Below are 19,781 nucleotides of genomic sequence, written 5' to 3' on the forward strand. Positions count from 1 at the left end.
TTGAGGCTACTTGGGGAGTAAATCAGAGGATGGAAGATCTTTGTCTCTCCTTCTCTCAGTAAATCTGACTTTCCAATACAAATAAATAATCTTAAAGTGTTTACGCCATACAGCTAGCTGGGCAAACACAATAATAATGACTATTACCTAGGTGTTTATATGCTCCAATGATTAATCCCATACCTTTTCTTGTTATGGTGACTTTTCCTAATCAATGCAATTTTTTAACTCTGAGTAATCAGTCAGGTAATATTCAAATAGGGGAAAACATTAACCGTATTATAGCAAAATTATTTTTGAAGACCAGAGAGTCCAAGGGATGGACATATGTTTGACCCATTAAGCTGTTGGTTGGGATGATCACATCCCATTTTGGAATACCTGAGTGCGAGTCCTGAATCCCCTCTGGATTCCAGCACCCCAACAATGTTGTATCCTGTGAAGAAGCCAGTGAGATGGAAAGTACTTGGGTATGCCAATCACACAGGAGACTCAAATTGAGTTCTTCGCCCCAGTTTGAATCTGGCCCAGGAGTGAACTAATGGTTGTGAAATAGTTCTCTCTCTTCTTCTCAATTAAATACATTAATATTTTAAAAAGAAAATTAAATGTTTTACAAAAGACTTACTGTGTATCCTACTGGGGTTTCCAGAGGAGTATTTTGTTTTTGTTGACAACTAACATGATAAAAAGTAAAAAGCAAGTGATGATGATCAGTTAAAGTAGCAGGGAGTTTAACTTTGATTTCTTCATGAAAATCAGGAGACCTTCACACAAAAAGAAATTAATGGAGTTAGTAATTGATCAAATACATAATTACTGCATTTGTATATTTGTTTTAAAAATTAATTCTAGAATTCACGCTTAATTTTAGCTCTAGTCTAAAACATTATTTTCCATTCCCAATTTTGAAAATAACTATATCCTAATTCTCTACAAGGCAGCTGTCACTGTTTTGGAAATTTCTCAACTCATTTTTATTATGGACTAATTCTACTTTTGAAAATTGATATGTACCATGTTGTTTCTGAAATCCTCATTAATTAAAAGTTGTTTGTGAGAGACCAGAGTGGCACTTTCTATAATTTGAGACAATTACAATAAGCATAATTGTGTATTTTAAAACCAAACACATAAAAATGCTTTTCTATTACAGGACTACTTTCATGTCAGGAATAAACTGTATCATAATATTAAAAATAAAAATAAAAGGTATCTACAAAGACATTTTAATATAATGGTATGCTCTCTATGGAATGTCTTACATCAATGAGCTGTTAAGGATATAAAAATGTTATAAAATTAAGAGCTAGTATTGACTGACTACTTAGAAAAAAAGTAAATCAAGGAATGACCACAAATTGCATTTGTCCTACAATTTGGAAGCACTCCCAAACAATGTAAGAAAACAAGAAATATCATGTTCAATCAAGCATGATCTTTCATCTTAGTACTTTCATCTCAACGTTTGTGTCTTAAGGGATACTTTTATAAGCATGGCTGCTATTTAAGATAGAGATATTAAAAAGCATGCTAGCATTCTAATCTTCTGTATTTAATTGTCATCTCTCAGAGTTGAATTTAATGTAAATGCAAGCAAACCATGTGACTTCAACTTTGTTTAAACTGAAGGTTGTTTACCACATCCTACACTCTCAAATGAGGCTTAGTAACACTAACTGGTGTAGATATGATTAGAGAAATATTAAGTGGAACTGACTTTTTAATAAATCCAACAAGAAGAACACCTAGTGCTAGCCATCTGAGAATTTGATGACTCTGGTGAAGGAAAACAATGCTACTGCTATGCATCTTAATCCTGACTGCTACAATTATCATTTAAGAAAATGCTGAATTTAACAGCCTTGTTAGTTTTATCATTTTAAATCCACAAACGGTGAGAACAACAAAAACAGTTATCCACAAACTGAGATACTTTTAAAAACTGCTTCCTTCTTTCTCAATATCTTTGCAGGTATTGAGTCCTAAAATAACATGATATGAGAGCATTTGTGAAAAATCCAGTATCCATAAGAGTTACTTATTCAGCAAGTAGTTTCAGTTGCCTGTGTTGAAGCCACATACTATGTTACTTCTGTCTCAGTTTTAAAGACCAATGTATTAAAATAATTATCCTAAAAAAGTGTAGATATCAGCAGGAATATAAGTAGAAACAAACACATCAATAGCTATGCTGTAAGACAGGAGTTGGCAAACTGATCCATAGATTAAATCCAGTGAAGAGCCTGATTTTGTAAACTGAAAACCAGGAAAGGTTTTAACAATTTTATAATGACTAGGGGAAAAGAAAAAGCATAATATTATATGAGATGTAAAAATTATATGGAGTTCAAGTTTCAATGTCCATAAATAATTTTATTGGAATGCAGCCACATCTATTTGCCTGAAACTAATTGTCTGTGGTTGCTTTTAAACTAAAGAATGCTAGAGTTGAATGGTTCCAAGAGAGGCAACACAGTCACAATTTCAAAATATATACTACTTGGTCCTTTGTCAATAAAGATTGCCAACTCCTAGCATACAGCACACAGAGGTATGCACTTGGAGAACAGAGATGAACAGATGGTTACAAGAGGAAGATCTGAGAATTGTCATTAACAGCTAATGTTTGGTACAGAACTTAGAGAGCAACTAGATGTTCAACCAGAAATCAGTATTATAATAGAAATAAAAATCCAATGAAGTCACAAACATGAAAGCAAAACATGATTGATAATGAGGGAGAAAGAAAATCATTAAGACTTAAAAGTTGATTGGATAATTGAGAATGAAATGGGTATGGCAAAGATGGCTTACATTTTAAGCCAGAGCAACTGGAAAAAATGGTGGTACAAGGAATCAATCCAAAAGTCAGAAAGAAACAGGATCAGGAAAAGAATAAATTACAGATATATGAAATTGAGAAGGCAGCAGGGCACCAAAATGAATAGGCCAAGACCTCTGTACCTCAGATTACCATGCAAAATAGTGGGAAACAATCCATAGATTGCTATCAGCAGCAATTTTGTTAACTGCAACTGAGAGATCCGTACAAGGCTACCTAAGAGGAGAAGTGGGTTACGGGAAAAGCTATAACTTTCTAAGTGAAATTGCCTAAAAAAAAAATCAAGAAAAACTACAAAGGATATCTTTTTCCCAAAATATTAGAAGGAAACCAAGATAAGCCCATAAAATAAAACTAACAAAGAACGTTTTAAGGATTTGAGAGAGAGGGGAGGGATAAAGGAAACGTACACTACTCAACAACACTTAGGAAAGATAGTTATGGTTTTTTTTTAAAGCATGGAGAGAATACTTTTCTTTTTGAGAGAGAGTTGGAGCCAACAGAACATGAAACTGATTATGCAAGAAAAGGCATAATTGATTGGCCCACATTCTGAAACAGACTAGATACGACTGTTTGAAAGCAGAAGTGACAAGGTTCACATTGAGCAAGGAGTTGACTGTTGGTATCTTTAAAACAGAGGCTGGGTCAATGTGGAAATACCTAGAGGTGAAGGGTAGAGAAGTTGATGGATTTAAGTTGGACAATCTCAGCAAGTTGGCAAAATAGAAACACTGAGAGTAATGCAAACAAGCAGAAGCTAAAGGAAACACCTCTAAGCTACTGCAACATTAGACAATTCTAACAAATGACAATAAGAGTAAAGAAACTGGAGAAGATAAAATAAAATGAATTATATAACACAATAATAAAATTCACTATTTTCTCAAATAGTAAAACTGTGTTATAATTATATAACACAATAATATAATTCACTATTTTCTCAAATAGTAAAATTTTGTGTCCAAGAACATTCAATAATCTCTTGAAAGAGTAAAAACTAAAGATTACCCAAAGTGATCAATTTTCTAAGGCAGTAAATAGAAAATAAGAAAATAAAAGAATTAGTGGATGTTGAGAGCATCTCCAACCTAATACATTCAAGCATAGCAGAGTTAAGTAAAACTATTCAGTGATAGGGGATACTGAAGAAATTGCAAAGGACAAGGGGAAACAAAGAATAACAAAATGAAAATGAAAAGATCAGAGATTTTGATAGGAAAGACATTTTGTGTACAATGTCTTAATTTTCAAGTGTCTATGGAGAATGGTTGTATGTCTACAGACTTAAAATTGTAACTCGGATGTCATCCTTGAATTTGGCACATTCAGTGCAGCAAAGTATTTGGTAACCATACTAATGTGGGTTCTAACAATGCCATTAGGAAGTGAGAAACTTTGAAAGAAATATTTGAATTCAGTACCTGTTATGATATACTACGGCTGTATAGGCTTCCTTTGAAAATTCTGAACAGCTAGATTTACCAAAGATTACCTGTAACAAATAACAGCATATTGAAAAGTTTTGTAGTAAATGCTGGATGTTTCATATCTATGAAAGAATTTGTCTAATTTAATAGCTTTTGGAGAAAAAATAGGAAAAGTCAGCCCAATGAAAAACAATGTGCTGACTTGTCTTCATTTTAAAGTTCAATTGCTTTAAAATAAAAAGTTCTAACTTTTTTTCATGATAGACCTGTCATCTAAAATTTCAAAAAAAGTTTCTGTAAATTAGTTACTGGGCAATAAAGTATATATCTTTCCCTTTCTTAAATAGAGTAATGAATTCATTTTAAACTGGATATGTAGCTGTTGTGCATAGCAGGTAAAGGTACCTGCCAGCATCCACATGGGCACCAGTTTGAGTCCCAGCTGTCCCATAGCTGACAGGCTGGGAAAGGCGGCCCCTGCCACCCACGTGGGAGACCTGGATGAAGCACATGGCTTTGGCCTGGCCAAGCCTTCACTGTTCTGGCCATCTTAGAGGTAAATCAGTGGACAGAGGACATCTCACTTGCTCGCTCACTCACTTTCCCTTTCTCTCTGGAGCTCTGACTTTCAAATAAACAAATCTTTAAATAATAATAAAAAAACTGGATGCAGCCTGCCATTTTAAGTTATATGAGAAATAAGATCATATCATGGTGCCTTATTTACTATATAAATTGCTGTTGTTTTTTTGTTGTTGTTTTTACTAACAGAGTACAGACATTTTGAAAATATAAACTCTTTGAGATAAAGATTAAATGTCCTATTTAAGTCAAGCTATATACCCTTTGTGTCTAGTGTTCTCTGCAAACTAACAGTGGAAGGGGAGCTTCATGTTTTATATATATATATATATATATATATATATATATATATATATATATAAAATATATATTTCAAATTCACATTAAAAAATTTTATAAACTTCAGAAAAAGTTTAGAAGTAAATCAATTCAGCCTTATATATCTTCCTTTCAGGTTCTAACAGGAATATCATGGTTAATTTGGGCAGGTGATTAGATAAACGATTTACTGATGTCAAGGTCATAATTAACATCCCTAGGTTATCCAGACATGCAATGTTTTTTAGCCGTAGACAAGAAACTCAAATCTGGTTATCTATCTTTACATACATATGAAAAACTATGCGAAAATGACAGCTTATTTCTGTCAACAAAATTGGTAAAACAAGTCACATACAATATAATAGGATTAACTAACACCATCCTTAACTAAAAAAGCATGGAAGTATTTGGTTATTTTTTCAGTGTTTCAAGTAGATTCTTTTATTTTAAGGTTCTGGAAAGAAATAATAATTATAATGCTCTTCAGTATGTCTTATTTCATCAAGATGATAATACCATGAGGCATGTGTTTATAAAATTGTCCAGTGCCATAATTATGAATTTTATACTTTTTATACCTTTTATAGAATTTTACACCTTTTATAGAATCAAAATGTTATCTTTGGACTTATTTGAGTAATACTTATTTTTCAAAATAAACAAAACATACTATGTCTATGTTTGTATACTCTCAAACTCATCACTCAGATAAACATAAAAGCATTAAATGTTCACATGACTAATAACACACAAGGAAAAGGAATACATTATTCTTTTTACTCCCTGAAAAGCTATTATTTTTGTAAACAACTTTTTATAACATGGATGAAACATGGTCATGTATTTTTAATCATTCAGCAGCATGGGATGAGTAACAATTACATATCAAGCACTGAGGTAAGTGCTGAAATACAGGTTTCAGTAAGACATGGCCCTGCCCTCAAGGAGCTCACAGTCTAAAGAAGCAGATGAAGCAAACATATAACCACAATGTCATAAGGCCACGCAAGAAGTAAGAAGCTGCCATGGCTGACCAAAGAGGGAGTGACCTGTCAGGGTTGGTGGGGTACAGCGCTGGCTCTGTAGAGCAGGCCATACATACGCCCAGACAAGGGAAACTGTGTTAGGCAAACAAGGAAAACAAATAATTTAACACATAACACATATGTTATATGTTCCTAAACACATGACAATTCACATATAGGCTAACAAAGCATTTACTTTCACATTCCAGTACTTTTTTTCATCAACCTATAGTACATATGCTCCTTCAGAGAAAAGAAGAGCAAGTAAAAAGTATGAAAAACCAAAGCCAATCCTCAAAAATAAATTGTACACTTATCCAACAAATGTTTTTCAGCATATATTACACTTAACAATCTGAAATAACTTCCATGGGAGAATACAAAGATGAATCATATATACTCATTACTGTCAAGAGGATCCATGAACGCTGATGGAACAGTGTAACAGAGGAAAAAAAAACTAAACTTTTCCTACCAAGTGAAAAATCAGAACACATTGATTAAAAGACAGACATGGAAGGATAAAAATAATAATCTCTTAACAATGTACCTGCTCTCAATTCATTTTCATTCTATTTTGGGTTCTAACAAGTTGGATACCTGGAGTGCTTCTGTTACTAATTTCATTTGATTCCAAAATCCATAGTCACCTAAGGTGATTTTTATCAGGGTCCCACAAGGCCTCAAGGATCCGTGAGGCAGTCAGGCGTCTGTACAGTCTGGCCTCTGTACACTGCTTCTGATTTATCTCACATTTTCTGATTTACTGGCAATTGACCTGCGGTACTAACCACTCTTCATGGACATTCCCAGAGTTAAACTACTCTCCCTTCCCTGCACACCCAGCACTCTTAACATCTTAACAAGCCATAGTTTCAGCATAGAAGGATCTCTTCAATGTGATGTTTGCATTCATTTCTATCTACGAGTCCTCTTAAAGCCTATACCAATATTTTAACAATTAGCACATACCTTAGTTCACAACACTGCTGCAAAATATAATCCCTTGTGAGACTTTACAATACTGATAAACAGCGTCTGATCCTCAGAGATTGATTCAAATGAGATTCAACTTGAACCCTGGTACTTTTAAAGCTCCCAGGTGAAGCTAATGTGCAGCCAAAACTGAGAACTAATGCCAGAGTTTGTCAACAAGATCAAAAGAGTCAAACATACTAGAATCACCTCACCCGGCCTTTCATTCAAACAGGAGTTGAGGACAATCAGAATCACAAATGATAAAAGTAGAGAAAAGGTTATCTTCATTTTATGATGCAGTTCCCTAACCCTGTATGTATTTGTCTCATGTGCTCTAGCACAGCTGTGAGCATAGAAGGCCTGGGAAACCACTTCACTTGGCCCTGCCGAGGTAATTGCAGGAAAGACTCAGGCAATACTCAAAATTCAGTAAACTCTAGCAGGCTAATTTTTAACTTGATAATTTGCATGCTTGCAAATGATATTATAAGTATCCGAATGGACCTTGGCAGAAAAATGGTTCCCCACCCTGCTCCACTAAAAGAGTTATTCATCTTTGTAATTCTGGGAGTGTCTAGGACATATCAAAATCCTTAATACATTAATATATCAGTAAACTCATTAGTGTCTATACACACACAGTGATGAAGTTAGAAATCTGATGTGAAGCATCTCATTAATTTCCACTTAACAGCTGCCAGCCAGGTAACATAAAAAAAAAAATCTATACTTGAATCTTGTATGAAGAACAGGAAAAGTAAAGAATATTTCTTACCGGCATAGCATTGCTTGGATCCTCCCCATACATAAACTGGACTTTTACTGTTATATTTCTAGCAGAACCTTGGCGATTGGCAAAATTAAGACTCTGAGGGTATATATAAAGAAGATTTCTGTGAAAGCAATAGTATAAATGATGGTTAATTCATACATATAAACACCATATATCCTCACTAAATGCCAAAAATGAGATGAATAAATAGTGAATTAGCTTTTGCTAGCCACATGCTTTATTTAATCCTTAGAATAGCTATTCAAATATATAGCAATATAATATATCCAAACTTTCCAAATGAATTAAGACCCACCAAAATTAACTTATTTTCACCATACAACAAATCAGAGCCCAAGTGACCAAAACTAAAATCTCAATATATTATTTCCTCCAAATGAAGCTTCTGGGAAATAAATGAGTGTGGACTGAAACATTAAAACACAGCTCAAATATTACCCTGTTTTTCCAAGCAGATGGAAATACAATGGCATTTTTAAATGTGACTTTTATATAAATGTACTCAGGAACTTAAGACGTATAATTTTGACATTATTGGAAAACATATTACAATAAGCACAGGTGGTTTGATAGTAATGACATTCCATTCTGTATTTACCTTTTTGTCCATTTTATGATCAGATAACTTACATAAACTTTAATTGTCCCTGTTGTTAATGTAGAACAGAAATAATTCAAGAAAAGGAGGAGCTACAAAAAGAATTACTTTAACTGAAGACCAGTGCTTGGAGCTGATGATCAATATTTCATGCATAATAAAACCTTCCTGATCAACCGCTGGAGCAAGAGAAACAGATCTCAAGTTTCTGGGGAGTAGTCAGAATCTAAATAAAAATGCCCTTTGATCTAATATACCCACCCCTAGCTCCGGTAGAGAACTGCACACATGGACAAATAGGTAAGATAAAAGTAACCCATTACTTTTTTCATAATACAGAATAGTTACTCATAATAAAAAGGCCATCTATACAGGTTAAGTTTCTCTAATCTGAAAACCTAAAATCTAAAATGCTCCAAAATCTGAGCTTTTTGGGTACCAACATGTTTCCACAGATTTGATGGTGCAATGTACACAAATACCATTTTATGAACAGAATTTTTAAAAATATATATAATTACCTTCAAGCTATATGTGTATAAGTTGTAATGAAACAAACAAATTTCAACTTTAGACTTGGATATATTCTCATGATATCTCACCATTTGTATAAAAATATTCAAAAGAGCCACACCCGATATCAAATACTTCTTGTCCCAAGTATTTCAGATAAGAGTTTATGCAACCTGTGCTGGACTGGTTTATTAAGTTAATTAAAAAAGAATAATACAGAGTCCTGAAAGTGACAATGTACTGCAATTTTTTTTTTATGTGAAAAGACTTAATTTGCAGGCAGAGGAGCTGGAGGATCGGTTCCAGAATGGAAAGCATGGTGGCATGACTCTATTTCTGGAAAACTCTGTGTATCGGTGTGGGATAGGGAAGAAAAATGCATAAAATTATTTCTGAAAACCAGTAGAAATGGCTTTAGTTTTCTTACATATTTTGAGCTATTTTATAGTGAAAAGAGATGATCTTTACAATCAAAGCAATAATTTATCTGATATAGGATGTAATAGTATACACATATATAGTCCAAAAGTACTTTAAAAATGAGGAATCATCTGTATTCAAAATAATCAGAAGTGTAAGAGGAAAAATAAGGAAATGTGGACCAGTTCACAAATCAAAAAGAACAAGAGATTAAAGAGGAACAGAGATTACTAATCACTGAAGCCATAAAATAAAAGCAACACAGAAATTGCTTACTGATCCCCCAGCAAATGTGAGGCACTGTGTTGAGCATTAGGGAAATAAAAGATGATGAAGAAACCATTCCCCTGGGGTTGGCGTGATGGCTCAATTGACTAATCCTTCACCGTCAAGGGCCAGTATCCCATAAGGATGCTGTTTTGTGTCTGACCTGCTCTACTTCCCATCAAGTTCCCCACTTATAACCTGAAAAATTAGTGCAGGATGGCCCAAGGCCTTTGGACACTCCACCTGAATCGGAAACTCAGAGGCTCCTAGCTCCCAGTTTCAGGATCAGCCCAGTTCCAGCTATTGTAGCCATTGGGGAGTGAACCAGCAGATGAAGATTTCTCTGTCTCTCCTCTTTGTAAATCTGCCCCCTGCCACCCATGTGGAAGATTTAGACTGAATTCTAGGCATCTGTATTTGGCCTGGTTCAGCAGGGGCTGTTGGGGACACTAGGGCAGCGTCCTAGCAGATGAAGACCTTATGTCTCTTGTGTTTTTGTTTTTCAAATGAGTAAGAAAGGTATTAGCTGTCTGTGGCAAAATCTTGTCATCTGGGACACTGCCCTATCTTTCCTAGTGATTATTTGTTGGAGGAAACAGATTTATTGCATACATTTTTGTAGAGCCTAGATTTTATTGATTACATTCATACGGTATCAATTAATATTACTCAGTGATTTCTGCATATTCACAGTTGGATTTAATAGCCTGCTCGTGTTTTAAGGTTGAATTTTTATCAGTAACATTACTTCATAAACAGGAGACAGCAGCGATTTCTCAAGGAACTGGTTTCCTAAAACCCACATGGGAGACCTAGCCTGCATTCCTGGCTCCTGGCCCCAGTCTCATGGCTCTGGCCTTGGGGATAGCCCTAACCATTGTGCAAATTTCAGTAATGCATCAGTGGTTGGGAGCAATCTCTGTGTCTCAAATGAACATTTTGAAATATTCTACCCAAAAATCTCAGCAAGAAATTTGCAAAATAGGGTTCGGTGTAGTGGTCTAGCAGCTAAAGTCCTCGCCTTGAACGCGCTGGGATCCCATATAGGCGCCAGTTCTAATCCCAGTGGCTCTGCTTCCCATCCAGCTCCCTGCTTGTGGCCTGGGAAAGCAGTCGAGGATGGCCCAAAGTCTTACCACCCTGTACCCACGTGGGAGACCTGGAAGAGCTCTTGGCTCCCAGCTTCGGATCGGTGTAGTACTGGCCATTACGGTCACTTGGGAAGTGAATCATTGGACGGAAGATCTTTCTCTCTGTCTCTCCTTCTCTTTGCATATCTGACTTTGCAATAAAAATAAATAAATCTTAAAAAAAAAAAGAAATTTGCAAGGTAAGACAGACATGTAAATACACTGAAAAGATACCATACTTTCCCCTGCAATTTGAAATCTGAGTGCACAATCTATAATTATCTTATTCACTTAGGTAGTACTTCATTTTTAAAATACGTTCTCTAATACATACCAAACTCTATAACGTTATCATCTGCATACATAAGATATATATAACATATATATGCACAAAACATTAAATACTACACATCAGAGTTAATGAATGAATAGTATAGGATGCACACACACAAAAAATTTACTTAACTCTTTGAGGAGTTTGAATTTCAAGTAAAATGAAAATCAATTGAGCACTGTCTATAAACTATGCTTTATTTTCAATATAAGCTGTATAAGCTTAAAATCAACATGTCTTAAAACATGAAACACAGATAACTGAATCCAGATTCTTTTTCATTTAACTATCAACCCAACTAATAAAAATTCCCCTGAACTTAGTAAGTGGTTAGTTTATATGTAAAATGCTCCTTCAATTAAATTTCAAACCAGCAAAAAGGTAGACTATATAACTGATAAGCCACATACAGAGAAAAAATGAATTCATATTTCACTTATCAAAATAAATTTCAAAGTAATAATTAAATTAAAAAGCTTTAAGAAACTCAAATTACATAGGTGAGAGGGAATTTCTTAGCATAAGCCACAAAAAACGCAGAAAACATGAAATTTTAAAACTTCTGTATAATGATCAATTAACAGAACTAAAAGAAAACAGAAAAATTTGAAAACTGTTACATGTACAGCAAGGTATCCATAATAAGTAAATAATTCCCACAAGTAGCCAAAAGAGACCAACTGTTAAAAAAAGAAAAGGGAGGGGGCAAAAAAAAAAAAAAAGAAAAGGGAAAGTAGAAGAGGAATTCCATGTCATTCCCAGCGACAGCAACATAATCACCAAATGTTTATTCATTACATTTATCAATATTTTTGGACTTGTTGAAGTATTTGTAAACATTTCTAGGAAATGAGACATTGTTATCTACTCCTGCCAGGGATGTCAACTGGTACAATCCTTTTAAGATGTGATAGTAACTGAAAACTCAGTACCTGGGCCAGGTTAAGCTGACTCCTGGAAAGCTCACATCCCACAACAAAGTGCACAGGCTTGAGTTCGAGCCATGCTTTCCACTGCAGCTTTCTTCCTCATGTGCACTTGGGGAAGCAGCAGATGACGGCTCAAGTACTTGGGTCACTGCCACCCATTCGGGAGAGCTGGCTCATGGCTTTGGCTTGGCCCAGCCCTAGCTGTTGAGGTGCTTGGAAATCAGCCAACAGATAGATCTGTCTCTTTCCACCTTCCAACTAAAAAAAGTTAATTAAAACAAAAATAATAAGAACATTCATAACAATAATTTTCACTAAAAAAAAAAGGGAGTTGGGAAAGATGGACCTTTTGGCCCGCCATGTTCTTCATGGCACTCTGGCCCCGGGGGAGAGGATGGCTTCCTGGCCCATTGAAGAAAACATAAAAAATTTGCATAAGACAGCTGTGCAAAATGGAGCTGGAGGAGCCTTACTTGTGCATAGAACACTCCTAGGAATAACTCGGATACTCCATTTGATTTCACACAAGATGAATCTAAGAGGATAGACGCAATTGCAAAAAATAATCCAGAAGGCATGAAACAGCAGCTATGCTCCCAGGCCTGGGCTTAGTCCAGAGGCAGAATGGGTGATTGCTTATCTCTGCAATGAACAAGGCTACAGAAGTTCTAGATGTACCTCCAGTGAGAGTATATGAAGTAGCAACTTTTGATACAATGTAAAATCGAAAGCCAAGTTCTGGAATCCCTATGATCCACCAAGGACTTTACAGCAGCTTTCATTTATTCTAACAGTTTGAATAACCCTCTGTAGTTATTTATTTTATTTTTATTGGTAAGTCAGATATATAGAGAGGAGAGGAGAAACAGAGGAAGATCTTCCATCTGCTGATTCACTTCCTAAGTAGCCACAATGGTTGGAGCTGTGCCAATCCAAAGCCTTTTCCGGGTCTCCCACATGGGTGCAGGGTCCCAAAGGTTGGGGCCATCCTTGACTGCTTTCCCAGGCCACAAACAGGGAACTGGAGGGAAAGCAGAGTCTCCAGGATTAGAACCGGTGCCCATATGGGATCCCAGTGCATGCAACACAAAGATGTTAACTGCTAGGCTATCACACTGGGCCCTGCCCTTCAAAGTTATTATTAAATAAGTTGAAGATCAACTTAACACAACCAATTACATGATAAAGTCAATCTGGTAATTGAGATGATCACTAAGTGACTAACAGGAAACATGTATATTTCATTGTGAATATGATGGACAAAGGGATGATAGGTAGATTGTGATTTATACCTTCTGAGTTACTTACTTCTAGAATTTTCCATTTCATATTTTTTGACTATGGCTAACTATGGGTAAACCAGACCACAGAAAATGAAACCATAGATAAAAAGGGACTAATATAATTCAGAAAGAAATAATCATAATTTAAACATAAGAAATTAAATGTATAAGTAAGTGCAAAACAGCCATAGTTAGCATTTTATCTGGAAGTCCTATCTGCATAAGATTGCATAACTTGAAAGAGGTAAAACGACTTTTCTTTGCTCAGAATTTAAATAATTTGGGCTCTTAAGTGTTCAAAAATTCTACAGTTATGAAATTTTGTATACTGGGTCTTATAAACTAGAAATATTTAATTAGGGCTTAGGTTTGCTGAACTGTGCTTCATTATTTTGGGCATAATTTTTAGTTGTTTTTTTTTTAAGATTTATTTTTATTGCAAAGTCACATGTATATACAGAGAGGAAGAGAGACAGAGAGAAAAATCTTCTCTCTGACGATTCACACCTCAAGTGACTACAATGGCTGGTGCTGCACCAATCCGAAGCCAGGAGCCTGGAGCCTCTTCTCCTCCAGGTCTCCCACATGGGGTAGGGTCCCAAGACTTTGGGCTGTCCTCAACTGCTTTCCCAGGCCACAGGCAGGGAGCTGGATGGGAAGTGGAGCTTCTGGGATTAGAACCTGCGGCCATATGGGATCCTGGCATGCGCTCAAGGCAAGGACTTTAGCCACTAGGCCATGCTGCCGGGACCCCATAATTTTTAGTTTCATAACATTACTAGTTATACTTAACCAGGGGGAGTCTATCTAAATAACCAAAATTCAACCAAGATTATTTTCTGTCTTGAACAATGTGTATTTAAAAAAGTATTAAAAGGTAGCGATAAGTCCATTTATAAAATCAAGTCATTGCCGTGTCCTATGTTGAAATGTTTCCACGGACTACAATTAGACAAACTATTTATTTTAATTATGTTCAGTAATAAAATGACAACCTTTAGAAGAAAAAAATGTATCCAGATGTTTCTACCCAGACACAACATACTATAGACCAAGAATAGTGTATTGCCTATAATTTTTCAACGTTCAATTTATGGGTAACTACATAAATCATACAAACGTGTAATTCTAACAAGAATCCAACATGGAACGAAATACCTTCACACATCCTCTCCTTGGTACTAGTGCCCACTAACTTCCACGTATGTGAAGCGACAATTTCAAATTTCCTTCACTAAAAAGAACTTATGTCAACAGCATGAGTTTCTAAAATAAGTAAAGTTTTACACTTGGGAAATTTGCAAACACTATAAATTATTGTCCTATTTATTAAATAAATATGTATTATTTTTACCAGATGTAAGGCATTGTACTGAATTTATATTCTATGTAAATTAAAAACAGACACACATCTTGCCAAAAAGTAGCTTATAGTCTGGCAAGACACCTTGGCCCATCTCAAATATCCCTCATCCAGCAAGCAGATGAAACACCCAAGTCAGTTTTAAACCAGACACAGAAGCTGACAGCTCAATTAGAAGGTTCCAAACACACCCTTCAGGACCAGTGATCACCATTGTTAACTTGTTCCTTTAAAGAAGGAGAAAATCTGAATTTCTACTATAGTTTAAGAAACACTGTTAGAAGTCTGTAACATGTTGTAAATGAAGAATAAAAATTAAGATCTTTCTTTCTCTTCTTCATTCGTGCAGACTGGTCTAAGATTGGGTTGAAGAACAGTCAGGAGACACCACTGTTCCTGCTAGGACAGGAGGTGAAGTGAACAGGGCTGGCTCATGGACCCACTGGTATGCACGAAACCTGGCACTCAGAGGGGTTCTGATGGAGGAGCCTGGGCAACTCCTCTGGCAGGACACAGTCCCTGCAGTAAGCGCAATAAGCACAATAGGAAACAGCCCAGAACAGGCTATGGAAATTATCCCATTGGCATACACATGGCATGGATTGGGGGTAGACCAGGCTGAACCTGTTCACATCACCCACTGGTGAGTCCGAGCACCAGAACAGAGTGTGGGTCGACCCAGGTTCGGTTGCGACACATACTAGTACACAATAAGGAATGCCAAGGTGAGATGAGCTGTACAGATGTGGTTGTAGCGCCCAAACAGCACATGTGACAATCAGGGGGAGGAGGCAAAGCTGACAGGGGAACGTGGGCTCCCGTGCTGGACAACTACTTCCATTGGAAAGCGTGAGTTAGGATGGGGGCAGATCAGAATAGGCAGGGCTGTAACACCTGTGGGCCTCATGTGGACTAGATAAGGGAAAGGCCACGATGGGCTGACTGTTCCGACTGGTGCAAGCAAAAATTAGAGTGGGTGAGGGTTGGTTGGGCTAGCCGCAGTACTAGCTGGCAGAGGCTGGTACTTGGAGCTAATTCTGTCAAGTCAAATGCCAGAACTAACCTGGAGAGTGCATAATCTCAGAGTGAGTGTGGCCTAGAAGGGAAATAGTGGGCACCTCTCTCAGGGCTACCACTCTCATTGGACAGCACGAACACCAGGACAGAGGCAGGGGTGGCTGTACAGAAGGGCACCTGCCAGTAGGTGTGTGGGCTGGATAGTAGGTTGGTTGGGTTGAGCTGGGCTTCAATGCCCATCGATACATGTGAGAGCTCAACGGGATGTGGGACAGACTGGACAAGCCTGCGGTGCATACTGGCAAGCATGGGAGCCAGGGTAGGGGATAGAACTGGTGGGGGCTATGGGGAGTCGCCCCACTAGGCTGCAGCTCCAACCGGTTTGCGTGAGGACCGAGTATGAAGCGGGCAGGATCGAACTGGACTACAACACCCGTTGGTTCACGAGGAAGACAGGGCTGGAAACAGAAAGAACCCAGCAGTCTCAACGACCAGCATGTGTGTAAGCTGATTGGTGTGATGGACGGTGTCGGACTCTGTCTGTACTGGCAAACTCACGCAAGAATCAGCCTGGGATCATCTCAGATGAAGTTTCTTTGGAGATCCCTCCAACTGAACTGCTGATCTTAGAACCCCAACCATGAAGAGACTGTCAGTCAGTGGATTCTGAATAGGGTTCATTGTGATTGGAACTGCGAGATTGGCAGCAATTCAGAACTGATGAACTATCAAAACTGTATGAGCAGGACCCTCAGAGCACGCCTCCCATTGGGGATCTGGGATGGGTGGGAGGTTGGGTGGGGCTTTTCCCTTTGTTTTTTCCCTCACCCCAGATACCAGGAAAAATGATATTGGTGTGGAAACAATGGTATTACCCACTTTCACCCTGTAGCTCTTGACCCTTTGTTCCCTAATCAACTAAGTAAGATTATTTAAAAAATAATTTAAAAAATAAATAAATAAGACTGGCCTAAAAAAAAGATGGCTCTGAAAAGTTTGTGGGAAAATAAAATTAAAAGACAAATTTATTCAGGTACCAAAACCCATAACTTTCCTGAAATACACTGGCATGATATTACTGGTGTTGTTATAACCAAATATTTGTATGGTTTTATACTGAAAACTTAGGAAAAAGTTTACACATGGTAGTCAAAAGACACAATTTCTTAGTAAGATGCAAAACACTAAAAATTGAAAATGCCTAGATTCCTGCAAAACTGCCTAACTTCCATGACCTTCACATCAAATTAGGTAATTTTCACCAATACAGTTCCACAGCATGAATATATTGGTTATTTCTGTTATGAAAACAGAAGTGTTCAAATATAATCCTACATAGTAATTACTAAAATACTAATATTCTAAGTGCTTTGACAATATTTATTTCTTATGTAAATACAATCCTATGAAGAGGTATTATCTTCACTAGACAGATGAGAAAATAATGAAAGGAAATAATTTTATCAAGATTGTAGAGCTGAAGAACAGCAGAGTCAGAAATCCAATTTGGGCTCAGTTATGCTCCTAACCACGGTGGTACACTGCCTCTGCTACAGCTATTCTTTCTACATTCCCTAATCCTAAACTATCAGAGCAGATCTATTTTACACTAGAAAAAATGCATCTCTAAAAATATAATATGGAAACGGTCATTCCATAAAATTTTACTTGACAGTTCACAATTTAGACTGAAATTCATTCTGGCAGCTTTTTCCCTTTGTTAAAATCAATTAACTTGAAGAAAAACTTTTTTCAGATAATACTGATTATACATACACAGTGAAAGTTTCTTGATGATGTTCTAAGGGCTCTACACATTTCTTAAAAAGAGTTATTTCATTTTATATTGCCAACTCATATATATATACAGAAAGAGAGAGAGGAGAGACAGACGAAGATCTTCTGTCCGATGATTCACTCCCCAAGTGGCCACAACAACCAGAGTTGGACAGATCCAAAACCAGGAGCGAGGAGCCTCCTCCAGATCTCCCACATGAGTGCAGGGTCCCCAGGCTTTGGGCCATCCTCGACTGCTTTCCCAGGCCACAATCATGGAGCTGGATGAGAAGCTGGGCTGCTGGGATTAGAACTGGTGCCCATATGGGATCCCTGGCGCGTTCAAGGTGAGGACTTTAGTCGCTAGGCTACCATGCTGGGCCCCACATATTATTTTTAATTCTAATGACTCCATGCATGATCCCCAGCTTTTTTTTTTTTCACATTTCTTCTTCTTCTTTCTTTCTTTCTTTCTTTTTTTTTTTACATTTCATTTTGTGACGCTGTTTCATAGGCTCTGGGATTCCCCCAACCCCTCCCTGTGCCCTCCCCCCATGGTGGATTCCTCCACCTTGTTGCAATATTACAGATCAAATCCAGTCAAGATTCTTTCATTGCAGGCATATACCAAGCATAGAGTTCAGCATCATATTATCCAGATACATTTCATTTTATGACACCGTTTCAAAGGCTCTGGGATTCCCCCAACCCCTCCTCGTACCCTCCCCCATGGTGGATTCCTCCACCTTACTGCAGTATTACAGTTCAAATCCAGTCAAGATTCTTTCATTGCAAGCATGTACCATGCATAGAGTCCAGCATCTTGTTGTCCAGATAAATTCAACAGTTTCTTGGGGAGACCATCTCTTGTCTGAAAGCAGAGCTGGGAGAGTATCCTCCCGGCCAATTAAAGGCCACAACATAACATCAACAACAGTTTACAACACTATGGAGTTATTTGGCATGGTATTGAGTGACCGATATGTTAGAAATGCAAGTTCTTAACCACATCCTGTGACTACCTAATTAACTTTTCTATTTTGGTTTATACACAACCGGCTGCAACACGTCTTGAAATGGCTATAAGGTACTACTACTATTCAGCTGTCTCGTGGAATGATCCCCAGCTTTACAAGTGAAGACCCAAGATTTGTGGAAGTTGAGTAACCACCACCACAGAGTCAGAGCTGGCTTTTGGCCTGACGACAGTCCAGATCCTGAGCCCACACTGTTTTCAATTTCACTACATTAATATGTTAAAATCAGGCAATTTCGAAGAATTTGTTTTTTTCTCAATAGCATCGTAATATAGACACTCAAAAAGGATAACACCAGCTAAGACATGCATCAGAGTTCCTGGGTTCAATACCGGCTTCTGACTCTGGCTTGCTGATAAAGCAATCTCTAGGAAGCAGTGGTGAGGCGAGGCGAGAGACAGAGACTTGCATACAGTTTCTGAGTCAGGGCTTAGGCACCTGGGAGGGAACCAGTGAACAGGAACTCACTTGTCCCTGCTTTCCCTCTGTCTCTCCCTCCCTCTCTCTCTCTCTCTCTCTCTCTCTCTGCCTCCCAAATAAATTTTTTTCTAAAAGGGAAACAATTTAATCACACAGTTTTTCCTTTTCATGCTGTTAGAAACACAGTGAACATTTTTCTGTTTATTAATTTTGCTGTTAGACTTAAATTATTAAAATTAGTAGCAAGCTCACACACTTCAGAAAAAAGTTATGATAGCCAAACTGTTTCAGATATTGGAAGTATTTCATTCTGGGAGGTGTTTGATGTAGTAGTGAAGAACCGCTCCAGATGTCCTCTTTCATGTCAGAATGCTACATTTAAACCCTGCTTCTACAGCCTCCATCCAGCATCCTGTTAGCCTTTTTAAAAGATTTGATTGATCTATTTGAAAAGCAGAATGACACAGACTCAGGGAGGGGCAGCAAGAGAGAGAGAGATCTCTTCCATAGCTGGTACACCTCCAAATGGCTACAGTGCCAGGACTGGACCAGGCGTAGCCTGCAATTCCATCCATGTCTCCCATATGGGAGGCAGGGGCCCACACATTTAGGTCATCTTCTGCTGCTTCCCTCCACGCATTATCAGGGAGCTGGAAGAGCAAGCAGCCAGGACTTAAACCTGCAGTCTAGTGTGAGATGCCAGCATGACAAGTTTGGCTG

At 37.4% G+C, this 19,781-nt stretch overlaps 1 protein-coding gene across 4 annotated transcripts in view; it reads right to left on the minus strand.

Annotated features, from left to right (window-relative positions):
• Positions 1-19,781, minus strand: part of DOCK7 (dedicator of cytokinesis 7) — a 224,280-nt gene that overhangs the window by 101,699 nt on the left and 102,800 nt on the right. For all 4 annotated transcript variants that reach the window (XM_004588728.4, XM_058657374.1, XM_036494308.2 and 1 more), the window contains exons 15-17: positions 7,957-8,074; positions 4,270-4,340; positions 629-767 (exon numbers count right to left, since the gene is read on the minus strand). In XM_004588728.4, the coding sequence (XP_004588785.3) occupies positions 629-767; positions 4,270-4,340; positions 7,957-8,074 (328 nt within the window). The remainder of the gene's footprint in view (positions 1-628; positions 768-4,269; positions 4,341-7,956; positions 8,075-19,781) is intronic.

The sequence above is a fragment of the Ochotona princeps genome, chromosome 2 (genome assembly GCF_030435755.1).
Source record: "Ochotona princeps isolate mOchPri1 chromosome 2, mOchPri1.hap1, whole genome shotgun sequence".
Classification (NCBI taxonomy): domain Eukaryota; kingdom Metazoa; phylum Chordata; class Mammalia; order Lagomorpha; family Ochotonidae; genus Ochotona; species Ochotona princeps.